The sequence below is a fragment of the Marmota monax genome, unplaced genomic scaffold, assembly GCF_021218885.2.
Source record: "Marmota monax isolate L192 unplaced genomic scaffold, Marmota_monax_Labrador192_F-V1.1 WCK01_AAM20220418_F8-fsc00023, whole genome shotgun sequence".
NCBI classification, from domain to species: Eukaryota; Metazoa; Chordata; class Mammalia; order Rodentia; family Sciuridae; genus Marmota; species Marmota monax.
The window spans coordinates 16,547,201-16,574,361 of NW_026692907.1; the positions used below are offsets into that span (position 1 = coordinate 16,547,201).

Here is a 27,161-nt window from a genome sequence, read left to right on the forward strand (position 1 = left end):
TTGGTTATTCTAGGTCTTTTATGGTTCCATATGAATTTTGTACTCTTTGTGGTTCTGTGAAAAAATGCCATTGATATTTCAATGAAAATTTCATTGAATCTTTACATTGCTGGTAGTATAGACATTTTAACAATATTAATTCTTCCAATCCATGGAAATGGAATTTCTTCCAGTATGTTACTTTTTTTATATAGGTATTGTGAATAGGATCCACAATGTGAATAATGTGCTGGGGATAAAACCCAGGTCCTTGAACTTGCACATGTTTTAACACAGAGCTACATACCCAGCCTCATTTTAAAATTTCTTTTTCAGCTAGTTATTGTAGAAAAAGGTGCCCATGTGTTCTATGTTGATTTTGAAACTTACAGTATCACTGGATTTGTTTATAAGTTTCAATGGTCTTTTGATGAAGTCTGTTTTTCTTCACATGATGGATTGCTGGATTGCATAGGTTACTATCTTTCTGCTGCTGCTATTGTTGTTTCTCTGTGTGTTATTCCCTCCCCCCCCCCCCCCCCCCCCCCGAAACAGAATTTTCTCCTCAAATCTGGTTTTCAGCAACTTGATTCTGTGCTTTAGTGTCTTTTGTTTGGTTGGGTTTCTGTAGATTTATGCTTCTATCAATTTAGAAAAAAAAATCAACCATTATTTTTGGTCAAAAACTTTGTGTCCTCTTATTTTCTCCTTTCCAAACTCCAGTTGCACCATCATTCACCTTTCTATTTTCAGTTTAAAAGTTTTTCTGCTCACTTTTTCTACACTTTATTTTGGATATTTTCTATTATTGTTTTAAAGTTCACAGCCTTTTTCTGCTGTATATAATTTGCTTTTAATCTTATTCCATGTATTTTTCATTCTGCATATTGCATTTTTCATCTGTAGAATTTCTATTGGGATCTTCTTTATGTCTGCCATTTCTATTACTATGTTCTTAACTTCATTTTATCTGAGTAGACTTATCATTCTTTTAAAGATTTTTTTTCTATTAATCCCATTAGCTCTTTATTTTGATGATTTTTTTTTTTTAATCCTGGTTAAGGGGTTATCGTTTTTGTTACTTTGCATGTCTGGTAATTTTGATGGGAATGCTGGACATTTTTATTGTTTTACATTGTTGAATGCTGGATTTTGTTATACTTCATGAACAGTGAACTTGGTTCTGGCATACAATGTTACTTGAAGTTCAGTTTGAACATTTTGAGATTCTCTTTTAAGATATTAAGGTAAATCCAAAGTAGCTTTTATTCTAAAGTTAATTTAGCTCTTCTCCTAAAGCACAACCCTTCTGAGGATGCCACCTAATGTCATATGTAGTACAAACTCCCTCTATTTTGGTTGGTGAGAACATGTTTAGCTGTGTGAGGTCCAGGGAACTGTTTTGTTTAATGCTTTCTAGACATTCCATAGCCTTCTTAATTAGTACTCAAGTCATTTCCTTTATTCCATGCAAACACATACCAAGAGAGAAGAAAGAAGACCATGACAATGACTTCTGGAGTTCATTTTCTTTTGGCAGCATTCCAGACAACCTGAACTTAGGCAACTTATCTTCTTGATGTGGCAAGACCAGTATGTTTATTTTGGTTCCTCTGCCTGGCAGCTGCTTCCAGGAATAATATGGGGCAATCATAAGTCTTACTTCCTTTACCCACCTGCCTCAACCTCCAGGGATCATTAGCTCTGGCATTACCTATAGTTCAATGTTTGAAATAGTTTCTTCATGTATTTGTCTGGTTTTCTAGTTGACTACGGCAGAAATAGTAATTCAGAGGTCAATGTGAAGATAAACTGATAAAAAATTTGTTTTCATAATGAGCAAAAGTCAACATTGCTTTTACTAGTATTATACTGTTTCTTCGGTATATGTTCTGAGAGATTTTTTGGAAAGATAACAGCTAAAATGTACCTTTTATTTTTTTTTTACTTCTGAAAGCAAGAGTTAATTCTGAGTTAATAAAAGATTCTTAAGTTACTATACTTTAATGTACTTAGAGAACTATTAATTTTGAGTAATTGGACTTCATTTCTTTCAATTTAGTTTAACATTAAAACCAGGTATCCTTTCTTTTTCAGAAATGCTACACATCAATATAAATACCCCACATATATTTATAGCATCAAAATCAGAGGGTAGTATATCTGATCATAGTAGGGGTTACCAGGATATAAAACTCTGGAAAAACTATCATTCCACCAAACATAAGGTAAAAAATATTGCAGGGTAGAAAATATATTAAGAAATACAAGGACAGAAAATTTTGAAGGAGTTTTAGTGAAGATCTTAAGCTCAATAACAAGACAAGAGGAACATGAAATTGAGAATGGGCTTACTGAGTTTCAGATCTATATATTACTATGCTTTGGATCTTAAATGTTCCTGAAAGGTCCATGTTGAAAGCTTGTTCCCTGAAGTGGTGCCATTAGGAGGTTGTAGACCCTCTAAGAGGTGAGACCTAGTAAGGTCTTCAGGTCATTGAGGCCATGTGGGACCTTGGCCTCTTCCTCTCTTTCTGTTTCTGGCCAAAGAGGTTCTCTACACCACATACTTCCATTGAAATGGGTTTAATTGATTAGGGACTGAATTATTTAAAACTGTGAGCCAAAATAAATCTTTTCTCTTTATAAGTTGCTGATCTTAGGCAGTAAAGTAACAAAAAGCTGATTAATATAAATATTTTGCCTTTTTTGGACTATTAAAACAACTTGTTCACATTTTATAGATGAGGAAATTATCAAAGACAGAAAGGTAGTCAGTGAATATTTCCATGTACTTTCCACCACTAATGACTGCAAAACTAACTGGATAATGTGGGGAAAGGGTCACAAGATACCAATTAGCAGGACACTAAGGTGGTGGCAATAATTTTAGGATCAGAAATATAAAGTAATCAGACATTGTCTGATCTTGTGAAACCTATATATTCCCACAAGTTTTTTGATTACTTCATATCTACCCTTTTTTAAACATGCAATATTCTACCCACTTTCACTTTTCTCTTAGAAGTATGACTTTTTATTTCCTGAGAAAGCAAATGTATCAGAGGATTTCCACATGCAACTAATATAAAATCTACCAATAAATTCATCTGTATTTGAATTTAGATTCTACCTTTATATAGAATGGAATATGTCCATGTGCATGCTGTAGCCTAGGCTAAGCTCTCTACTGCATTGGATTCCATATACTTCCACAGACCAAGGAGTTGCTTTTGAAGATAACTATTATCCTTTCTCACCATTTCCTGCTCTACTAGATCAAAAATTTCAACCAATATGCATAGTCAAAAACTTTGTCTCATCACTAAAACATAGTTCAATAAGACTCACAACTTGCTCACAATTTGGTTTTGGTTCATGTGTGTCCAGAGCAATTGTGGAAACTACATATTTTATAAAGATCTTTTCTAGTGTTACAATTTTAGGTCATTCTAGTAATAATAGCAAATACTTAGTGTTTATTCTATGCTTGATACTCACTAAACACTTTGCAGTGCCTTACTTAACACTCACAATAATCCTAAGAGAGGTACTATTATAATCTTCATTTTACAGATAAAGAAACTGGGGCTTAGAGAAGTTAATAACTCGTCTGAGGTTATTAGCTAGTAAATAGCACTGCAGATCTCAAATCTGACTTCAGATTTCATGTTATTAAAGTGTCATACCAATTATTTTGTGATCTCAATTGCATACATACTAATGCAAATGAAAGTTTACTGCTTTTTATATTTATATATTTAATGTCAATAAATAGAAAAGCAAAAGTTGTTACAAAATCCACAATAATTTTTATCTTAATTTGCAACATAATTCACACGATCAGGAATGTTTTAGCATACAAGTACCTTGGAAAGAATTCTAATTTTAATTTGGTTCAATAATTTAGTAGCCACGGTTTCTGGGCTAACGTTATATTCATCATTTTCTGACCAAATTTTTAATAAAACAAAATAATAGCATTAAGTGGATTACAGTCATTCTATATAACAATAATATAAAATTACATTGGAAAATCAGAAGTCATTAAATATTAAGAGTATATTACATAATATTATGTCTTATGGTGCACTTAAGGAATAGATACTTAATAATCTTTAAATTTAAAAAAAGGAAGAACAACTTCATATTTATATAAAGTAATCAAGCAGAACCTTGTGTTAAAAAGAAGGGGATTTATATTTGGCATTTTCTTCCATTGAAAAAATATAGCTTGTGCTGTCATCATGACATTTACTTAAATGTTTATAAAAAGCATTTAGGTCACTAATTCTCAAAGTTAGCTGAACACTGAATCAGATAGAAATGTCTATATCACCCCACTGCAATTTAAAATTAACTGATATAAAGCAGACTCTATACATACTGATTGTTTTATAATGCCTCAAGTGATTCCAATTTGCACCAGTTTAAAAACCACTAGCTTAGAGAATTGTTTCATAATCACAAAGATCAATCTTTGGATGGGATTCCTCATGGCTTGATTTTAGTGAGTGTATTGTTTTTAAGTATCTGATATATGTTTCTCCCTTGATTAAAAAAAATAAATACGTAAAGGGAATAGATTGATTTATTCATCATTGCCTCCACATTCAGGGAACAATGAAAGGAATATAGTAGTTGCTGAATACTATTCTGAATGAACACGATAGCCCTATACTTTTATATATCTCCATCTTCTGGTAGATTATAAATGTAAAAATTCAAAAGATATTTATGGAAAAAAAATGAATGAATAAAGCAATGAGGATAATGGTTAAAGTGAAACAAAATCTTACATAAACATATTTATATTTAAACAACACACATACATACACACACACACACACACACATATATAAATAGATCAAAGTAGAAAAAGAATATACAAAAGTGCAACATTTAGCAGTTGAGAATTCATTGAACTTTCAAATATTCTTCACATTCTTATACTTAGAAACAAAGAAGTAATCCTAAATAACTACTCCTTCAGCTAATATCCATAAACAAATGCGTAGATAAGTTTTCTTTTTCTAAAGTTTTCTTTTAGAAACAGTTACAGCTTAATCTTGATGAACACAAACACAACTCAGTTTTCAAAATTCAAGTAAATAAAATTTTAGTATAACCATTGCAGATTTTCCAGATAGTAGCATTACAAAATAAGATTGTTTCTGGTTAAAATATTTGGTATTGCCTATTATTATGCTTTCTCAGTTGAGATTCAGTAGCTCTTTCACAGTCTCAAATTGATAACTATTTGGCACATCCTCACATCATGTGTTTACGTAAGAGAAACCTGACTAATAAGAGAATCCCATTTTAATAGCTAGATTCACAGATATGGCTTCATTTATCAAAGTTCGACAAGTATTAGATAATTTTTAATTTAGTTAGTATCTTAGACTACGAAACTTTGGTTTTCTTAAAATCAACATTGGTTGCTTGATTGTAGGTTTCTCACCAAAAAGTGCTGCTTCACTCTCTGTGGTTGGAAATCTTTTCTGATATATCAAAGGATATTCCTTCTGAAACTTAAAAATAAGGTGAGGAATTAGAAGGTATTTAACACTTATTTCCCTAGTTGATGCCAGAGCTCAACATTTGTGATAAGAATTTAGCGCATTTCTCAAAGATGGATTACAGAGACAATAGCCTTTCATTTTATCCTTGCTCCTCGTTCCCTTTCTTTTCATATATGTGAAAGGTACACTAGAAGATCTTTTAGATCCCTGTTGGCAATGACATTCTAGGATTCTTTTTTACTGCTAATTCTCCCCTTAATTTCCAGATCTTTTCAATTGGAAAGCCCATGAAGGTCTCAGGGATCTGGTATAGTTCACATTTCTTTGAGTGTTTCCAACTTAGAATTAGTCTTACTAGAATTATGGAGCAACTGGGGTTTGGATTAAAGCTAGAGTTTCTAAATGATAGTGATGACTCACCCAAACTATGTCCAGATTTTATAATTGCTTTTCTAGGCTAATTTCAGCTGTAATTACACAAAACACCAGAAACAAGGAGAATACTGTTATTATTGCTAATATTTTAAAATTTATGATTCAGGATATATTTTAGAAGTAGTTTAATGCTTACATATAATGTACCATAATATGTAGCTTATACACTTAAAATTTAAGTTCCAAATGATTGAAATAAGAAATTGGATTCTAAATGTTATAAAACGACAACAACTTACAGCATATTACAAATATGACTGAGCACTTGCTCATTCTCTTACCTGTTTTAGTTTTCTTCTTTTCTCTTTTAGAGGCAAACTCTTATTTTTAATAATATTCTCTAAAAGTTCTGCAATTGCTGCTTGAGAGGTAGAAACCTTTTGTTCATCAAACTCCTGAGCACTAATTTGTTTACAATAAGAATAAGTTGGCAAAGGAGCAAATAGTCCATCTCCAGGATTTTTAACCTGTAGTGAACAACATGAGATAGTAAAAAAATCTATTATTTTTGATGTCCTTATTTGGTAAAGCATTCTTTTGATGAGATCTAGTACTGATTTATTTTGCTACTTATCAATCATTCAATGCATTAAGAAAATTGTTTTATGCAGTAGTGATGAGTCAGTAGTATCAAAATTCTAGTTCTACAGCCTACTGGGTTTTATAATTCAGCATAAAACATCAATATTATGACTTAGTAATAAAGTATCCACCTACTGTTTTTGAGGCTTAGGGGCATGATATTAATGGGCATCCATTGATAACAGAAAGCAATTGTAGGAAATGGTTGTAATTATCATAAGCCAGGACAATATTAGAATGAGAGAAAGCACAAATGCATGTGCTGGTCAGCCTAAGCTGAATACAGCAGTTACCTGTTGTTTTTGGCTGCTCAGTATGCCTTTTCTCTTTCTTTTAATAATTCCTTCCCATGCTGTTCCCTCTACCTTTTTTGAAAAACAAATTCTGATCTAATCTATGTAGAACCAATTAGAATATGACCCTCTTTCTATCTTACTTATACTCAATCACTCAAAGAATGCATATTTAATCTGGATCGGGCCAATTGAGAGTCCAAACCCAGAAGTTTTCAAATTGGGGGTGGAGGGTTGGCTCTTTTTCTTTGTATTCCAAACATAGGGTGTGATGCATGAACTTTAATCAGCCATATCCCCCATCATGTGATAGAGGCATTTGTCAAAAATAGGACTGAAATGTAAATAAGAGATGGTAGGATGGGCACAGATTCCTAGTTCTATGTCTACACTACTGACTTTTAGAAGTTATTTAGATGCATTAATAAAATCTCCCTTTCTGATGGGGCTAGTTTGAGATAAGTTTGACATGTGCAAATGACTAATGCACAGACTTTTAAGATTCAAAAATACCTACGTGGCCCTTTTTTAAATAGTCAAGATGTTTCTCTACTGCAGTCTGTAAGTAAGAAGGTACTTGAAGAATTTCCTGATGATGATCCATTAAGAAAGAAACTAATCTTGCAGCAAGAAGCTCATCAAGATCCACTTCTTCGGCACAGCACAGCACACACCGAGAAAAAGTGTGTATCATCTAGAAACAGCAAAAAAATTTGAATTTAAGAATTTAAGGTTTCATATAAATTAGAATATCAGTAATTTCCAGGCAGCACTATGTGAAATATTGAGATAAAGTGACAAGCAGACTTCACATTAAAAATGAGGATAGTAATTTATTACGATTAGAAAGGTAAAAATTCTAATATATTTAAGTCTTTTTTAAAGTCCTTGTTAAGTATTTCCTTAACATAATTCTAAAGGGCTATAATAAGGCTTAGGTTTATCTTCAGTTTTGTCACAATTATATCTGTAAATACTGCAGGTTCTATCAATACCACATGGATATGTTGTTTAAAAAGTTATTAGAAAACAGGAACTTACCACATTAAATTAATTTCACAAAAATATAAACCAGGAGAATATATCACGCACACAGAATATATATTCAGCAGAGGTTGCAAACTTGGCACTATATCTTTTAAAACTCTGGAAAATAGTTGTTAAAGCTTATTCTATCAGTCTTTAAACAGCAAATTAATACACACATTTTTCAGTTCTGTTGTAGAAATCTTTATATCTTGAGATAAATTTTGTTTCAAAACTTATCACTCTCACTCGTATCCACATAAATCCACTAACACACACGCCCCACACTCATTCTATAATAATCAGAATGGTTTTTCTTTCTAGTTCCAAGGCTCAGTCCTCAGCTTTTTGCTCTTTTCTATATTCTTAAACCTCTTTTATTATCTTCAATTACCATCTCTATGCGGATGACTCAATAAAAACTTCCTCTGTCGTGACCTTTTGTTCGCCTTGCTCACATTCCCAATATTTTGCTGGATAAATTTTACTTGAATGTCTTATAATTTTAAAACCAAAATTATGTCCTTCTCACTTAATGTTTCTCAAACATCTTCTCTTAAAAACTTATTCTTCTTAATAGTGCCATAATTACTCAAGAATAGTTCTCCTTCTTTATATTATGTCTGCCACTATAAAGAACTGGCATTATAATGAGTGGAAAACCAGAGAATAGCTATAGATTCCTTACTGTGACAAGCTGCAGCCTAAGAAAGTAGCAGTTCTTAGAGGCAACAGATCATTTCAAAGATTCATTTTCAACAATAATATGTATATAAATGCCTCAATCCTCATTGTCTAAGAAGCCTAAGACTGCTTGATAATAATGTTTCCCAACTTTTTCTACCATGATGACTTGCTATCATAATTCATCAAATATACCTTTCCTCCCACCATACTCTGAAACACTTACTATAAATGGATTTATCTTTAGTTCTCCACTTTCACAGAGCTCTAGTACCCTTAAGGGTTAAACACTATCTATGATATAGCATCCTCTTCTTTTCTCACCAAAAAGAATTGGCACAAACTAGCATAATGTGATCTGACTGTAGATCTATCATTAGGAAGCTATATAGGATGCATGAGAAGGCAAAGTCCTCTGTCAAGATTAACACCAGGATACAAAAGTATAACAGACTGGGCAAAAAGATTAGTACACAAATATTTGCTGCTAGGAAAAGTTAAATTTCTAAGTCTTTCTAACTCAGGAATGTAGAACTTCCAAGATCAGAATTCACTTGAGTAGTACTTTAAGATAGATTGTTTTCTTTTTTCATTTGTTTTTTCACAAAACAAATTACGAACCAGAATTTATTATTTCCATAAGAAATAAACTTACCAGTGATCTTGTACCCATTACATCATGGAGTTTGGGCATATCAACATTTTGACTCATTCGAGAAATCATGCGCATTAAAAGTTGAAGCCGTCTACGATTTGGTGGGGGAAGTAACAAACAACATAACTGCAGTGCATTGATGGCAACTCTCTCTAAATGAGGTTGCAGCAAACCTAGAAGGTAAAGTCACCCCCACCCCAAAAAAGTTCATCAATGATACTAATTGCTTTCATACTACCAGTATATATAGTTATAAAAAGAGGTTAAGATAATATCTTAGAATTTAATTTCTTTTGACTATGTAGAAATTTCCATATTCCTCAAAAATATAACAAGATTCTCATTATTTTCCTCATTACATATTTCTAATTATTAAAATTCTTCACTTATTAAAAAGAAAGTGACAATAAGCAAAATTGAAGAAAAAGAAAGTAAGTGCTTTAAGAAGGTTGAGTAAATCTTGGTTATGTCATGACAAAGTCCTTTACAATAATATCTTTTGGAGGAAAAAGAATAAGCAATTTCAGAGAAGAAGAGCAATATAAGCAAAATACAGAGTTAGTAAACACAAAAAATTAATTTTGCATGCACTGGAAGCAACAACCTTACTTTGCGTGCCAGTCAACACAGAAGAAGCTGGAAGTAAAGGATTTTCTGAAAGTTCTATTGTACTTTTGCAAAGTCTTTTATTGATTGTGGTACTAGACTCTCCGAGTTCACTGTCCATAGCTGCTTGCACACTTGTGCTCCCTTTTCCAAGATTTGGTTTCATGATAATTTCAGCCACTGGTGTATTGATATAACTACTCCGTCTTGTACTACTTCTTAAAAGTAAACTCTGAGATCTACAAAGTTGTTTTGACTTGCATTTTCCATTACATAATTCTTCTTGGTCTTGAATAGTCAATGTAGAAGTTCTCTTAAACCCAACACAGAGTGGTTTTTGAACACTTTCCTCTGAATGAAGATTCAATAAAAATTCCTGGTTCAGCTCTGACTCTAAAAATTGTTTATTATTTTGTCCTTCTATGTTCTTAACAGATTGATGGAAGGTACTAGACACCTTTTTATTTGAATTCTCAGGCATATCTATAATTCCCTCCAAAGAAGAGCACCTTGGTTTGATGTTAGAGGCCAGAACATGCATACTACTTAAGCCTATTAAATTATGACAACTTCCTCCCATTATGTCATTGGCACTGGCTCTTCTGTTTCTTAAATTAACTAGCTGCAATTTCTTAGCACATCTTTCTTGAAATCCTTGATCACTTATCTGTAGTTTCTCAGTAGAGTCTGATTCTTCTTTGTTTTTGTCTTTGTGAAGCAGACTAAGAAGAAGACATTCAGTTGATTTGAAGGAATTCAGATTGTTTAAGTGAAGGGTTTTTTTTGAAGTCTCTGGATCATCTTGGATTTTATGTATCCCACTGGGTCTATCTGAAACTGTGACGTAGCCACAAACAACTACCAGGAAATGAAACAAAAATTAAGATGCAACTGTATGACAGTGAACAAAAATAATAGTACAGTTAAAAAACAAAGCATCCCTATGGTACATGTTGTTAGTATAGTACAAATAGCTGCTTAATGTGGAAGGCACTTAAATAGGACACATGCAACATTCAGTTATAAACATGCAAGATTGACTAGAGGTTTCCCTTTTTTTGTGTGATATAAGTAACATCCTAATTAAATGGATCAAGTCAAAATTCATTTAAAAATATCTGCCCTCATTCTAGAAGTACCAGAAACCTCTTAATTACAAGACAACCATGGTATAATAGAAATTTACAGTCATCTGTTGGTATCCTTGGGGAACTCATTCTAGGATTGCCCATGGACACCAAAATGTACTTACATAAGTCTCTTACATAAAATAGTATAATACTTGTATATAACCTGGCATATACTCCCATATATTTTAAATAACCTCTATATTTCATATAAGATTCAACACAATGTTAATACTATGAAAAGAATTGTTATGCTATATTATTTAAGAATAATGACAAGGAAAATAAGTCTGTACATATTCAATACAGCTGCAATCTTTTTTAATTATAAATTTTCTCAATATGTCCAATCCTGGGTTGGTTGACTCCACGGATATGGAAACCAGAGATACAAAGGGGATACTGTACCTATATTTTTATTCTTGATGCCTGACATGGAGCTTCTAATACCTTTGAATTACCCGAGTGATAAAAGTTTTGTTATTCACAAGGAACATATTTATGCTAATGTAACTTATGACTGGCCATGCTTCAAGGTCAGAATGTTGAGCCCCACCTACAAGGGAAGGACCAAAAGTCCATGATTTAATCAATCATGCCTGAGTAAATAAAACTTCAATTAAAACTCTGGAACAATGACACTAATGAAACTTATGGGTTGGTGAATACATGGATGTACTGTGAAATAGTCTTCCCAGAGAGGGCACAGAGGCTCTGTGACACTGTTCAACTCCATACCTTGCCATTTGCATCCCTTTCCTTTAGCTGTTCCAGAGTTCTTATCTTTTATAACAAACTGATAATCATAAGTAAAGTACTTTCCTGAGTTCTGTGAGTTGTAGAGAATTACTGAACCTGAGAGGGGTTTGAGTGATCTCCTGAACTGATAGCTGGCTGGAGAGAAACAGATAGCCTGGGTACCTCATTTGCTGCTGGCATCTGAAATGAGGACACTCTTATGTAACTGAACCCTTAACCTGTGGGGTTTAGGCTAACTCTGGGTAGCAAAAGTTTTAGAAATACATTGAATTGTATGACACTAAATTGATGTCAGGACACCTGGTGTTGGAACAAAATATCTGAATAATTAGAAAACAACAAAACAGCAACCATAGTATTATAGCCTACTACTTTCATATTTACTCATGCTTCTATAGACTTTTCTTTTTTTCTTTTGAGACAGGGTCTTGCTATATTAGCCAGACTGTCCTCAAGATCGTGGGTTTGAACATTTCTCCTACTGAATAGCTAGGAACAGAGGTGTGCCACTACACCTTGTTACCTGTATTTTTAGACCTTTTAAATTTTAAGAAACTTGAAAACTTTAGCAAAATCCATACATACCCAAAATGTTCACAAATAATTCATAATATTCAAATGTAAGTAGAGGTTCAGGGAAATCTAGAAAATAATCTGCGATTGTTCTGAATACATCTCGCTCAAACCCAACATAAGTTGGGTTATTTGTATCATTACTTCTTGGCCCTAAAATATAGAAGGAAAAATAAATAATCAAAATATATTTTAATTTAAATACAATTTTATGGGGTTGGGGATGTGGCTCAAGTGGTAGTGCGCTCGCCTGGCATGCGTGCAGCCCGGGTTCGATCCTCAGCACCACATACAAACAAAGATGTTGTGCCCACCGAAAACTAAAAAATAAATATTAAAAAAAAGAAAAAGAAATAAATACAATTTTAAAAATACGTATTAAAGTATAATACTTGTATTGCATAAGGGAGTTATTTAATTTTTTTTTTAGTTGTAGATGGACAGCATGCCTTTATTTTATTTCTTTATTTTTATGTGGTGCTGAGGATCGAACCCAGTGCCTCACACATGCTAGGCAAGTGCTCTGCCACTGAGCTGCAGCCCCAGCAGTTTAGTTTAATACTATTTTAATACCTGAAAAGTTATAAAAAAAGAAAAAAATTTAGTATATTTTTAAATCATGAGGGGAGTTTTTATGACAACTCATTAATGTTTTCCTCAGAAATAAGACTGGATCACATTTTACAATTAAGAAAACTAAGGCTCAGAGTACCTTGCCTCAGATGAAAAAGCCCTTGATGGTGAAGCTAGAATTAGAACATATAGCATATAAAATGAAAACAAGGCCCAGGACTTTTAGGTCTAATAACATTTAAAGTATAGTTCATAGATACATATATCATCCAATACATTTATTAAAAATACAAGTTTCTGTACACAGATCAGAATCCACAGAGGTGAATCTAGGAATATACTGATCTAAAAATATTTGCTTCTGGTTCATTAAATTTAGTGGTTTCCAAACACTGACGCAGAAATCTTCATTTTAAGTATATTGTGGGGCATAGTTAAAAAAAAAAAAGAAAGAAAAAATCCTTGATTTATTGAGTCAACCAAATCAGAATCTCTATAGAGTCTCCCTAGTGACTATGATATGCATTCAGATTTTAAAGTCACTAGACCATCTGTCAAGTTAAAATCTCTCTTCCTAAGTCCAAATAATCTTTTATATCTGTTTCCAAACTTTTGTATGACCAAACAAGTATAAGCACATACAATAAAAAAGATTAAGAAACACACACACACACACACAAATAGGTTAAAGACTAACATGGATTTTATGTACTGCAAAATAGATAATTTTTTTAAGGAAGATACAAGAAATATTCTGAATATGCTTCATTATTATTGGAATGTTTTCTAGGACAGAAAACATATGTTTATTGGAAATAATAAAGAATTTATAGTTATGAGAACTTAGGTTTGAGCTCTAACTCCTTCACATTACCAGAAAACTCAGAGGGTCTTGATTTTATTCCTCTGGGAAAAAAATTGAGAATATTGATTATTGATTCTTATATCTCACAGAATTACTCTGGGGTATTAAATAATAAGTAAGTAAAAATTCTTAATTTTGTCTCTAAATACACTGCTATTAAATTGAATTTCAGTAAGTTATATATTAGGTATCATTTTAGTATAACATGCTTGGGAAATGAAAGAAAAGAAATCCCTAAAAATGGATGTCAGAGGAGACATTATCAATGTGCTTATCTGAGTTGTCAACAATGAGCCAAGAATGAGAGAGAAGTGAATTAGGTAAGGAAGCTTGAAATAGAAATTAAGTTTGAAGTTTATGAACAGGAAGGATCTTTACCTTAATTTCATAAAGTGTTTCCGTAACTTATTTACTTCATTGCTATTTATTCTGTTATTTTGCCACATTGACACCCAGTGGACAACAAAGGAATAAATACTTATCCTGAACATTAATAAAACCATATTAGAATTTTTAAAAACACTGAATTTATAAGAACTAGAATCTGTACTACATCTATAACTAAAATTACTAACATAAAATTAAATTTTTATGATTTAGAAGCATATATCTTTAGAATTTTTCAAAATTTATTTTGAAACCAATTAGGGCTTAATCAAGATCTTAAATTATGAAAATTAATTGTCACTATCACTATGCAAAAGATTGATCACTGAAATAATAAAATATTATTTCTGAATTAGCGACAAATCTTTTTTTCATAAACATAAAAGTCCTATTATATATCCTTTGGACTAGTAGCATGTAATAAAGCACCTGAATATTGAAGCCATGTACAAGGAAAAAAGGAATGAAGTAGGCTTTACGCAACTTCATTTTTGATTGAATCTTTTCTACCTTACATGCTGTTTTACTTCCAAGTGACCATTTGAACCCTCTGGCTTCTCACTGAGGTAATTACTGTAGTCTGGTTTTACCTAAAAATCCTTTAAAATCCTCTAGCCTATGATTTTATGATTTATGTGAACTAAGCAATAAGTGATGGGCTTATAAAATCACTTTCTGCATGGAAAACATTACTTTAGGCTCCATAAGTAATAGATTCTACTAGGTTTTCACTTAACCATCAAGAGAAACAACATTATTTTAATTTTATTAGGATTTTCATGAGTTATTTAAAAATTCCTTGATTCTTGTTAAATACCATTGATATAAAACATATTTATATGAATAATTTAACTTACAATTTGCTAGGCACTTCATGGCAGATAATACCCAGTGAGGAAGGTCATCTAGACACACAAAAAAATAAAAATTATTTAGGAAGTCACATAATTTTTGTGATAGTATATTTTAGAACTTCACACTTAAGTTTGAAAAAGTTATAGAGATCTTGAGTTTGACTCTGTCTACAATACATAAAATAATTGGCTGAGCCCAAATTAAGAACTATTTGGGGATATGTTTAGACATAAGCTCTTAATCTTCATTTTTAACTACACCACCATTTTCATCCTTAGTTTGGTTCCATCTGTTGCTATGCTGCTTGAATGCTACTGACTTGGTGAGACCTATGATTGAAATGAACTATATCTGACTGTTAGGGTACTGTACAATGAGGCTTGCTTAAAATCTTTTCAACAGTCACCATTTTTATCCTGTTCATCATTAATTATTTTAAAATATATTTTTTAGTTGTAGATGGACACAGTACCTTTATTATTTTTATGTGTGCTGAGGATCAAACCTAGTGCGTCACATGTCCTAGGCAAGCACTCTACCACTGAGCAACAATCCTAGCTCCTTGTTCATCATTAGCCCAATGCCTTGCACACTGTATATCTCAAGATAAATGTGGAAAATCAACAGATTTTATTATTTTTTCCTTTTAAATGCTTAACCTGTCATTTTAAAAATGCATGCATGAATTCACCTTAGCAGTTAAATAATTTCTTATAATAGCATGAATAATATTCACTTAAAAAATTTTCCACTGTTACTACTAAAACATGTATATAACTACTATAACATGTATATAACTACTATAACATGTATATAAAATAATAGACCCTTAATAAAAATATTCCACTTTCTAAATTTGGGTCTCTTTGTTCTCCACTATAGCTGTGCTCTTTGTTACTAAGTTAGAAAAGATTCCATTTTTCTTTTATTAATACCAACCTGATTTGTCTTGTAGTACAACTACTCCATGCTTACTGGTATTGGTCATGTTATACATTATATATTGAGGAATTACTTGGCTTGGATTTATCAGTTCTTCTAGGGATGGAACACCTAAAATGGTTTGCAGGCTGAAAAGAAAAAATAAAACTTTTTTTTCCTCCATAAAATAAGAGAAATAGAATATGAGTATGACTGGAAAGAATAAAGTCATCAGAATATTTTTTTTTTCCTTAACCAAACTCCCAAAGCTTATATGTAACATCTAATTTTAAATATATTTATCTTAATAACATTCAAAGGATTCCAATGTAGAACATAAACTATAGGCATGACTTTAATTCAAAGAAAAAGCAAATTATACTGGAAGTATTTTATTTCTAAGGTAAAGCATTTATTAGGAAACATATACAAAAGTTAAATTCTAAGTTTTAAGAGTTAATCTGTTCTCATTCATTTATATATTTTTAGAAAATGTCAAATGAATCATCAAAATGTTTCAGAAACTTGATTTTGGCTTAGTTTTATCTTACTAGATCAGAATACTATATCTCCAAACTTCTTCAATATCTTCCTGGCTTATTTCTCTCTTATCAGTTGAGTTTTCTTGATCTTCAATGATTATTTCATGACTCCTTTTCTCTGCATTTTCCTGAAAAAAAGAAGTACTATTGTTTAATTTGTTATGCTCAAAGTAAGGAAATATTGAACAGGTACCACTCTTAATACTTAGTAGTTTTAGGCTATTATGGAGCTACAATGTAAGTATAAGGCTATTATGGAGCTACAATGTAAGTGTTGCTTGAAGAAATAATATAGCATATGGTAAAAAGAGTTTTTGTTTTTGTAGTTGCCATTAACATAAAAAAAATCAAGTATTTCTAAGTATTGCTTACATTACTAGGAGCAAGAGAGATTAGTTGAGGAGTTGTGTGGTGACATAGTTTTGATCTTAAATGTGCCCCAAAGGTCCATGCATTGAAGACTTGGTCCCTAACCTATGGCACTACTACTGAGATGTGGTGGAAACTTTAGGAGCTGGGGCCTAATGAAAGGAGGTTAAGTCATTGTGGGGTGCCTCTAAAGAGGATATTGGGACCCTGTCCTTTCCTTGCTCTTTTAATTCTCAGCTGCTATGAGGAGAGCAGTTTCCTCTGCCACACATCTCCCACGATGACGTATTGTCTTTCAACATACTCCAAAGCAAGAGAGCCAACTGACCATGGACTAAAACCCCTGAAACTGAGCCTACATAAATCTCTCATCCATTTAAGTTGATTCTCTCAGATATTCTGTCACAGTGATGTAAGGCTAATTACCATACCAGGGAAGAAAGAAAAATAATCTAACAAAACATAATTAAATTATATAAATATCATTTTCAATGTCTGTCATTTTTATCATTATTTCTGTGAATGAAATAAATTCACATACATAGTTTTAGAATATAACATTGATAAATTTCTGTATTGGCTTCAATATTAAAGCACAACTACTTTTAATACTCTTATTATTAAGCACACAGTATTTACATTAAAAATAGTGATTAATAAATGGCATTTTACCTGAGAGAAATGTAATCCATGCTTCTTAGGAGTTCTACGAGATAAATTTCTTAATTTAAAAACACTATCTTTATCTTTTGTAAAGTTTTCTATGCTGTTTTTCCTCAATTCTGGATGTCTTCGTGGAAGAGTTTTAAGTGGTGAAGTTGCAGGAAATCTGGTTTAAAAATAATATGCAATTAAACGATATGAGAAACTAATTTTTATATCCTAATTTAAAACTCACACAAAGACCCTGATTTGCTTATATCACTAAGGAATGAAGATTCTACATGAATTAATTTTCCTTTTATACTTTAAAAAAAATTTAATAGATTCTTGCTTTCTTTAGTATATGGTGCACATTTTAATTTTATTTATGGACAATTCAGGGTTACTATTATAATCACTTTTGTTGGAGAAGTATTTCTTACACACAAAATAGTTCTATAATGCAAAAATTTTCTAAACTCCCTTGATAAGTTATTTAGTTTGTATATATTTTATGACTTTTGCCTGTTTATCCTAATTTCCCAAATTTAGTTTCTTGCTCCTTTTGGTTATAATGTTGTTTTTCCTCCTTTCATTTTAACATAAAATATTTCCAAGATGTAAAAAAGTCCAGAACATAAGTCAACATTCACATGTTAACTATCAAGTGATATAATCATTGACATTTTGATTAAGATTTCACTATCTTTCTTTTTAAAGTAAAAGAAAAATCTTTGCATACTCCATTTTTTTTCTCCTCCCTTGCATAAAGGAAATCATAAATCTATAGTTAGTGTCCATGTTTTATATTTTCAAGATATGTCTGAACAATATGTGGTCTCTGGTCTGGTATTTTTTTCAACTCATGGTTTCTCTTATTATACATCAAATTTATACATATCTTTTTAGAGACATTAGAAGTTCTTTCTTACTCTACTGTCATAAAAATACTTTCTTTTTTTTTGCAGGGGGCAGGGGGTGGCAATACTGGAGATTGAACCCAGAGGTGCTTTACCACTGAGCTACATCCCCAGCCCTTTTCATTTTTTTTTTTTTTTTTTTTGAGACTGGGTCTCACAAAGTTGTTTAGGGCTTCACCAAGTTGCTGAGTCTGGCTTTGAGCTAGTGATCCTCTTGCCTTAGCCTCTTGAGTCTCTGGGATTACAGGTATGCACCACCATGCCCGGCTTTACAAAAACTTTTTAATTCTCTAATAACAGCTTAATTTTTCATGTTTAGATGTCTAAGTCATGTATAACTTAATACTGAGTTCCCATCTATGTGTGGGTTTCTTTTTGCAGTATTTAAGGGAATTTAAGCCCAGATATCAGGTAAGGCAATTCTCTTATCTTTATTCTTCAAAATGCCTTTGGCCTTTATCAAATGAATTTTAGAATTTACTTGTCAAATTCTACAAAAAGTTATATTGAGATTTGGGATGAAAATGTACTAAATTCATACATAAATGTGGAAGAACTGACATACATATCATACTGTCTATTTTATAAACAGGGTATTGTCTATTTATAAACAGGATATTTTTGTCCATTAATTTCCATTAATAACAACTTTATCCAATAAGGTCTTAAACATTTTTAGTAACCTTTATTGCAAGGTATTTTAGATTTTTGTTACCATTTAAAAAGCTAGAGGCAGAGAGTCTAGCTGAGTAGTTATGCAGAAATGCAGAAAAGAAAGAATAACCTAACAAAAAGAGGATTCATATTGGAGAGAAAAGTGTACAGATCAGAGAACTATTTAGGTAGCACAGTAGACAGTGTAATAATTAAATTACATTTAAAGAGGAGTAGGGAAAGAAGACAACTAAAGGGAGGGAGGCTATTCATTTAGATAGAGAACACAAGAAGACAAAAGGGGTGATAGTGATTTTCTACATACTCTATTTGAAATGCCTATGTAGGTGAAGAAATGGGTCTAAAGCTCAGGAAATTTGGGTTGGAGAAAAAGCAGTTGAAGGCAATAACATGAGACTGTCCAGGGAGCAAGGTAAAGTGAAGACAAAGCCCAAAACTTTCAGACAAGTAAGTTAAAGGATGAATAGGTGCAAAGCAGGCCACAAAGATGACTTAGAAATAATTAAGAGGGAAGATTTGTAAAGTGTTATTCATATGCTTGTAATTTACATGTATGAAACAAATTCATTGTGGTACATAGGTAGTATGATTTTCCACTCTGAAATTCATGTTGAAATTTTATTCCCAAAATAATGAGGTAGAGAGGGAGTGTGACATTTAAGAGGTGATGGGGCATTAAGAAGGATTAACATTTCTTTGGAAGGAGTTCTGGCTCTGGTAATTAGTTACTACTAAAATGTAGGTATTTTTCATATTTTGCCTCTTCTGCTTGCCCTTCTGCTTCTTTGCCATGCTGATGTTGCATGAGACCCTTACCAGATGTGGCTGCCCAATAATGGATTACCCAGCTTCTAAAACCATAAGCCAAGATAAACTTTCCTCATAAATTATCCACTCTCAGGTATTCTTTAATAGTAATAGAAAATGAATTAACACAAAAGGAAAGAATCCATTTCTAAGACATTTAATTTGGAAAATACTAATGTAGTAAAAAAAAAAAAAGCCTTCATAGAAGAGATAAAGGAGTTGAGAAGAATGTTTTAGTTTAATAGTCTCATAAATGTGTATAGTGCTTCAAGTCGAAGAACAATGCAGACAGAACAAGATTTGGTGAAGCACGGTCTCAGCATTCTCATTTGTAAAAATGGTCTTATATATACCCGTAAATCATAAAGCAGAGTTTCTGATACATGAAGACTGCTTGATACGTATTCTCTTAAATGGTGTTGTTTTCTGTTGTCATATAAAGTGTACTATTGTGACATGTATTTTTAGATTGAATTATGTTATTTAAAGGTAAGAACCCGTGAGTTTGCCTTAACTACAGAATGCATGAAAATAAGTCAGTAATCATGTCCTTGAAATGTTATAAGACTTTCATAATGTGCCATGTTTCCCTTTCCAATTTTATCATATATGCTAAACATTTAACAAGTTTGAATTTTGTAGCCATTATCTTAACCTTACAATTTCCAAATAATTTTTTATTAGTTGTTCAAAACATTACAAAGCTCTTGACATATCATATTTCATACATTTGATTCAAGTGGGTTCTGAACTCCCATTTCCAAATAATTTTAATTGAATTAAAAACACTTTTCTAAAGAAAACATTACTTAACTGGAAAAAGTGTTATAGTAAAAGCATAATAAAAGTGGAGATAAAACTTTATAGTAATTTTACTTGGTAGTTACATAAACGTTCAGTACCTGAATAGCTGATTGTTGTCATCAAGGTTTTCTGATCCCCATCTACCTTTGATATCTTCAATTACATGATTCTTCAGAAATTTTCTCAACAGTTGAATAGTTTGTTGCCTTGTAACTTCAGGACCAAAATTACTATTATTTCTTAATAGGTCACAAAGCCAATCCACTGCTTCTCCTGCTGTGAAACAATTGCCATATTTTTTAAAGTGTTGCCTATGTTTTCTTAGAGGCATTCCTGCTCGAAAAGATGTAGTGACTTCATTCCACTGTAAAAATTAAAAAAGATTTAAATATCTTACTGATTTGAAATATTTAGGTAAAGAAATTTCTTTAAGTCTCATCTGATTATACTGTAAAATTCTTTGAAAAAATCATATGTGCTACATAAAACTTTATATCTTGCCGATTTTTTTTTTTACTAATTCTAGTGCCCTAGTAATATTTTCATAGATTTTTACTAAAAATATTAATTGGCTGGTCAGTTTATTTAGGAAACTTAGGAAAAAGGAAGAACTCTCTAAGTCCTTGCTAGGGAAAGCATTTGCTCCTTTTGTTCCCACTTCAACTAAGGCTAATATACTGGTAGCATCTGTGTCAGGAAATGTAATTTATATTCATTATTTCACTTGAATTCTCACAATTGTTTGAATAGGTACTGTTATTTCATTTTTCACATACGACACACAGAGATTAATAGTATGTCCAAGGTCACACAGCTAAGTGAATGACTCTAGAATCTGTACTCTCAATTATTGCATTGGCCAAATAAAACTTTTGCCATGCAGTAGTTATACTGGCCTTTACTACTAGGTATTTGCTATAGTATCTCTTATTTGAAGATTCTTATGATGAACATAGAACAGATGAGGTAAATTAAGTAAAATGTGAATTCACTGCATATCTAAGGACTTGGTGACATCTACATTAAAAAGAAAATACTGGTATTTTCTAAACTGTCCTCTCATTAGCCAAATTTTTAGATTTGTGAAAGCTCTAACACTGGAGCATGAGTGTGTTGGTGGTATAGAATGAACACATCATTTTTTAATTGAAAAAAAATCCTGTATTCGAAGTCAAGAAATATAATCTGAAACCCTATGTAGGTGACTATTAGCTGTGTTATCACTGATCTCATCTATGTGGCCCAGGCATCACAATGGAGAAGGCCTGAAAACATGTTAACTGTTTTCTTTACATACCTCCCCATTTCATATATATATATATATATATATATATCTGTTCAAGAAACTTATAATATTGAGCAGCCCACTATGTACTGGCTTGGTATACAGCAGTAAAAATGACAGAAAGGGATATCTGTACTTAAGTAGATTACAAAATGGCTGTTCTAAAATTCCAACCTAGATGCCCTTCAATAGATGAATGGATAAAAAAAAAATGTGGCATATATACACAATGGAATATTACTCAGCAATAAAAGAGAATAAATTCAAGGCATTTGCAAGTAAATAGAAGGAGTTAGAGAAGATAATGCTAAGTGAAGTTAGCCAATCCCCAAAACCCAGATGCTGAATGTTTTCTTTGATATAAGGAGGCTGATTCATAGTGGGTTCCGGGGGAGGGGGGGGTGGGGAGCAAGGGAGAAATAGAGGAACTCTACATAGGGCAGAGGGGTGGGAAGGGAAGGTAGGGAGTATGGGGTTAGAAATGATGGTAGAATATGATGGACACTATTATCCAAAGTACAAGTATAAAGACACAAATTGGTGTGAACATAGTTTGTATTCAACCAGAGATATGAAAAATTGTGCTCTGTATGTGTAATATGAATTGTAATGCATTCTGCTATCATATATAAATTATAAATAAATAAAATATAGTATGGTGTAGTTGTTTATGGGTGATCTCTAGTCAGACTACTAAGGTACATTTTCCAACCATAGTTCTATTGTTTATTGCATATGAATTTTTTTTTTGGGGGGGGGGGAGGATACGAGGGATTGAACCCAGGGGCACTTGACCACTGAGCCACATCCACAACCCTATTTTGTTTAGAGACAGGGTCTCACTGAGTTTCTTAGGAACTTGCTGTTGCTGATGCTGGCTTTGAACTTGAGATCCTCCTGCCTCAGCTTCCCAAGCTGCTGGGATTACAGGCTTGGGCCACAGTGCTCGGCTGTGTGTGAATTTTGGGGTCTTACTTTTATTCTCTGTTCTTATCTTCTTATTCATAAGGTGGGGAAACTAGCACCTACCTAATGGACTTGTACTAGTTAAGTGTTGAGTAAATGTTACGTTTTCATTATTTCATTGTGGCGTCCTACACCACATATAATTCATTAAATTATAATTCATATAATTTACTAAATTTTAAATATGTGATAGTATTAACTGATTAAGGTTCTCTCTGGTCCCAGATTCTATTCTTTATATTGATTGATACAACTAACTATTTATTGAGCAGCAGAATTCATGTCAAGCTCACCATGTCTGGAAAATCTGCATTCTTCTAATTCTTCCATTTACTGTTTATGTGACTTTGGGGATAGTATTTAATTTCTGTAAACCTCATTTTCCACATTGTCAAGTATGCCTAAGAATACAAGCCCATACCTGAGGGGCATTCCTGAGAGAATAATTTGCTTGGTATTGTACACATCACAACACACTTTCATATACAGGCCCTCTCAAGAAATCCCTTAAGGTGGGCATGTGTTTCATGCCTATTTTACCAACGTGAAAATGAGGCTCAGATGTAAAGGGAACCTCCTAATGCCACAGAACCAGGCAGCATTCACTGTGTCCACACAGATCCAGTGACCATCCACAGTGGTTGCTGATGGATACTTAAAACTACTCCGGCTTAAGTAGGAGGCTCTCTCTCTCTCCTAGTGCTGTTAGGCCAATACTTCCTGCCTCAAATTCCACAGGCCCAAGGAAGGACTCACTTTGGGGCTTGCGCCCAATCTGACCCTACCAAGCTCTGGAGCTCACTCTCCGTTTTTAATTCTGGGGTTTCGTAAATCGCGGTGGGAAGCGGCTAAAATCGGTGTATTCCATCACGTTCCCGGTGTCCAGGCACCGCCAGGCGCGGCGACGTCCAACCAAGTGGCCTTCCCCGGGCGCTTCGCCAAGGCCCTCAGGCCCCAGGCAGCCGGGGGCAGAGGTCCAGACCCGCAAAAGAAGGGACAGTCGAGCCTGGCTATTTTCCCTCACCCTGCTTCCACCGAACAGAGATGCCCTAGGCCGCCTCCCTCTGCCCAGGTAAAACCACCAACGGTCTGTAGCGAAGCGGTGGCCGCCGCCGGCCGGCGGACCAGACTCGCCATTCCGCGCCGTCTTACCAGCTTGGTGGCCCGATAAGGCCCGGGAGGCACACCCCGACCCTCCATAGGTCAACGCTGGCCCACGTCCATGAAAGCGGAAAGCAACGCTTGGTCTGTGCTGTCCAGGCAGCGGCTGTCCGGATACAACTGACGGCCCCGCGGTTGATTTGAATACCTGGGAGGGCTGCGCTGATTGGCCGCGCCTCCGAGTCACGTGATTCGGCGCTTTCCGAGCCGCAGTGGGCGTGGGGAGACTCATTGGAGCTACAGCGCACAGGTGGTGGGAGCTGTGGGCTGGTGCTGTTGAGCCTGTTTAGGGGAACTGCTGAGGTACCCGCTCCGGGCCTCCACCCGCTTTTCAGGCGCAGCTTCTCCCTCTTGCGGTGGATAGCGAGGTGCAGTTATGTTTCCATGCTCTTAAGGGGCAAAGCAGTTTAGTCCCAGAGAGAATTGTTTGGGCCAGCCTCTGGCATAAGGGAATTTGAATTTTGAAAAAGAAAGAAAACAGAACAAACAAAACCCCAAACAAACAACAGTAACAACAACAAAACCTCAACTCTTTTTGTCTGGGTGTATAGGATCTTCAGCAGTATCAGCACCAAAGCCCGGCGTCACCAGGTGTAGCTTTCTCCTGACATTGCCTCTGAGAGGCTTTATGGATGTGTGTTGCAGTGTTCTCGCCCTTGCTCGTCCTAGCAGAGGCCACGATTGGGCATTCAGCTGTCTCTTCCTCTTAAAAGGTTAGTGAAATGGAGCACGAGCAGATTTCCACCAAGTACATACAATGTGAGTTTGAGGAAACGTGTAAACTATACCAAATTGCTTTCCTTAGGAAAATCTACTCCATACCTTAATAAGAATCTTGTTTATGTTTAAAGACACTTCAAACATCACTGGAACTTAAAAAAAAAAAAGTCAATCTAAAAAAAAAAAAAAAAAAAACCGAAGGGAAGTTCCTAATGTTATGTTATATAATATACTTGCCCCAAGACGGAGGTCCACTTGGCATAACTCAGACTTAATGCATTTAATAAATGATTTGTCACTAGTCTGAAATTACATGATGTGAGGAATCCCTCAGTACACCTGGAAAAGATGTTGCTTGATGATTTGAAGTCGTAGAAGGATGATTTAGAAATTAAATAGCAATTTGAGAGGACAGAATTTAGTAAAAAGAACAGGTAAGGGAATATGTTGTTGTTGTGGTGGTGGTGGTGGGGAATGTAACATGGCAGGATAGGTGTAAGGTACATTCATAGGGATGGAAGAGTCTCTCTGTTACAGCTGAGCCGCTATAATGGCCATGGATTGCCTAGCTGTGGACTTATATAGGAAGAAATATAAGCCTTTGTTAATTTGTTCTTATAATTGAACTTAATACTAATTAATACAATAGATTTCACAAAAGAAAATGAAGTGAATGTATCAACTCCTACATATGATGAGGCAAAACATTTTTCCACCTAGACAGAAATTGTTCTAGTGGGCTTTCTCTGTCATCCCCATGGAATTTCATTAATTCTCACTAGAGTATACATCCCATGGCACACTGTACCCAGTTTGTTCACTGCTGTAACTCCAGCCCCTAAACAGTATATAGTAGGAATTTAATAAATATTTGGTAAATGGATGATTTTTTTCTTATCACTAAAAGGAAAGTTTATGGGTAATACAATTAAATGATCTTTCCTTCCTAGGAAACATTTTGTAATATCTTCCTGCATGTTTGTAAGGTTTATTTATCTTTGAGATTTAACCATTCTACCATGCTATGCCTGGTTTTGAGTCTTATTTCATGAATCTTGTTTATTATTGGTCTGTTCTGAGAAAATTTCCTCATTTTTCTTCTGAGTTGCTCCAATCTGTTTTCCCCCTTGTTTCTGAAACTATTATTGGTTATTTGATCTCTTATATCTATCTCATTTTTTGATGGCCTTCCTTCTATAATTTTCATTTTATTATTTTTTCCCTCAGTTCTGAGAGAAGTCTTCCAGCTGAGCTTCTGATTCACTGATTCAGTTTCCTTTTGCACACAGTCTCTTGTTCATCCCCCCAAAAGCTTTTTTATTCTGTGATTATTATTTATTTCTGTGTAACCTACTCTTGATTTTGACTTGAGAATCTGAATTGTGAATTAGAGTTTAATGACTTTTTTCTTATGTTTTATAGTAACTCTGTAAAATGTTCAGACATAACCCTTTACTTTGAACTATTGTTTCTTTCATTGTATGCATTGTTTTTTAAAAGTTATATATTCTTGTAAGATTTTTTTTAAAAAATTAGCATTAGTAATGAAATTAAGACCAGTAAAGATCAGGTAAATTCATGTAAATATTTCCAAAATAACTATTTTTAACTTTTCAACTGTTCATTCCCCAGATATTGCATCTTCAAGTATTAAGGCTGTACTGCTGTAGTGGTTAGGGTTAGATGTTTAGTTGACATGTGTTCTTTTGCCTGGCAATCAGTTTTCATTTCCTTTGGGAAAAGTATACTTCCTCATTGAGGGAAATATGTCTCCCACTCTATATTCTGAATGGACTTTTCTGTCTTCCTTACTATTGGGGGTTACCTAGGAATGAGCACTTCATTCAATTGAGTCATGGTATTTTGCTCCCCTGATTCAATGATATCATAATGTGACCCAAGCCACGTCAACGAGACCCCTCTGAGATTATTTTCAAACTGGGTCAGGAGGAAACAACCTCTTCTTTCTGATGACTAAGCTGAAAAGATATGAGCCAGGAGCCAATGTGATTTTAGTTATAACCAAAAGAAACTCTAGTCAGGTAAAATGTGCTGATATCCAAAGAGAAACAGAGATGAGAGATGGAGGGTACCATTTTTAAACTTTCTGAGGATTGCTTGAATTCCTAAAATTGGATTATGTGAGCCAATAACTTTTTTTTTAATCAAGTCAGTTTGTGTAGATTTTTTCACTTTTACCATACAGAGAGATCTCCAGTAAAAGAAGAGTTTTCAAGAATTCAAATGAAAATAATATTTCTTGGGGGGGATTACATTTAACCCCGTGGTAAAATTTTTATATCATTCCAATATATTGCAGAGATCTATAACAGAGAATAACAGAGAAGCCTATAACTAGACTGGAGAGACTTTTCAGGATTACTGTCAATAAAGTACTGCCCTTCCTGAGAAACTTGTCAAACTG

General features: G+C 33.6%; 1 protein-coding gene across 2 annotated transcripts; it reads right to left on the reverse strand.

The window, feature by feature from the left end:
• Window positions 1-4,552: 4,552 nt before the first annotated feature.
• On the reverse strand, window positions 4,553-24,136 carry Depdc1 (DEP domain containing 1). 2 transcript variants are annotated; one of them, XM_046450845.2, is made up of 12 exons: window positions 24,008-24,136; window positions 20,703-20,968; window positions 17,429-17,585; window positions 16,397-16,515; window positions 15,864-15,994; window positions 14,927-14,974; window positions 12,257-12,397; window positions 9,789-10,643; window positions 9,180-9,352; window positions 7,332-7,508; window positions 6,221-6,406; window positions 4,553-5,513 (listed from the first exon to the last, which is right to left on the reverse strand). In XM_046450845.2, exons 1-12 carry the CDS (start codon window positions 24,053-24,055, stop codon window positions 5,373-5,375), a joined length of 2,442 nt encoding a protein of 813 aa, XP_046306801.1. In that variant the 5' UTR covers window positions 24,056-24,136; the 3' UTR covers window positions 4,553-5,372. The 2 variants fall into 2 exon arrangements, with proteins under 2 accessions (XP_046306801.1, XP_046306802.1); XM_046450846.2 differs by lacking the exon at window positions 9,789-10,643.
• Between the last annotated feature and the right edge of the window lie 3,025 nt (window positions 24,137-27,161).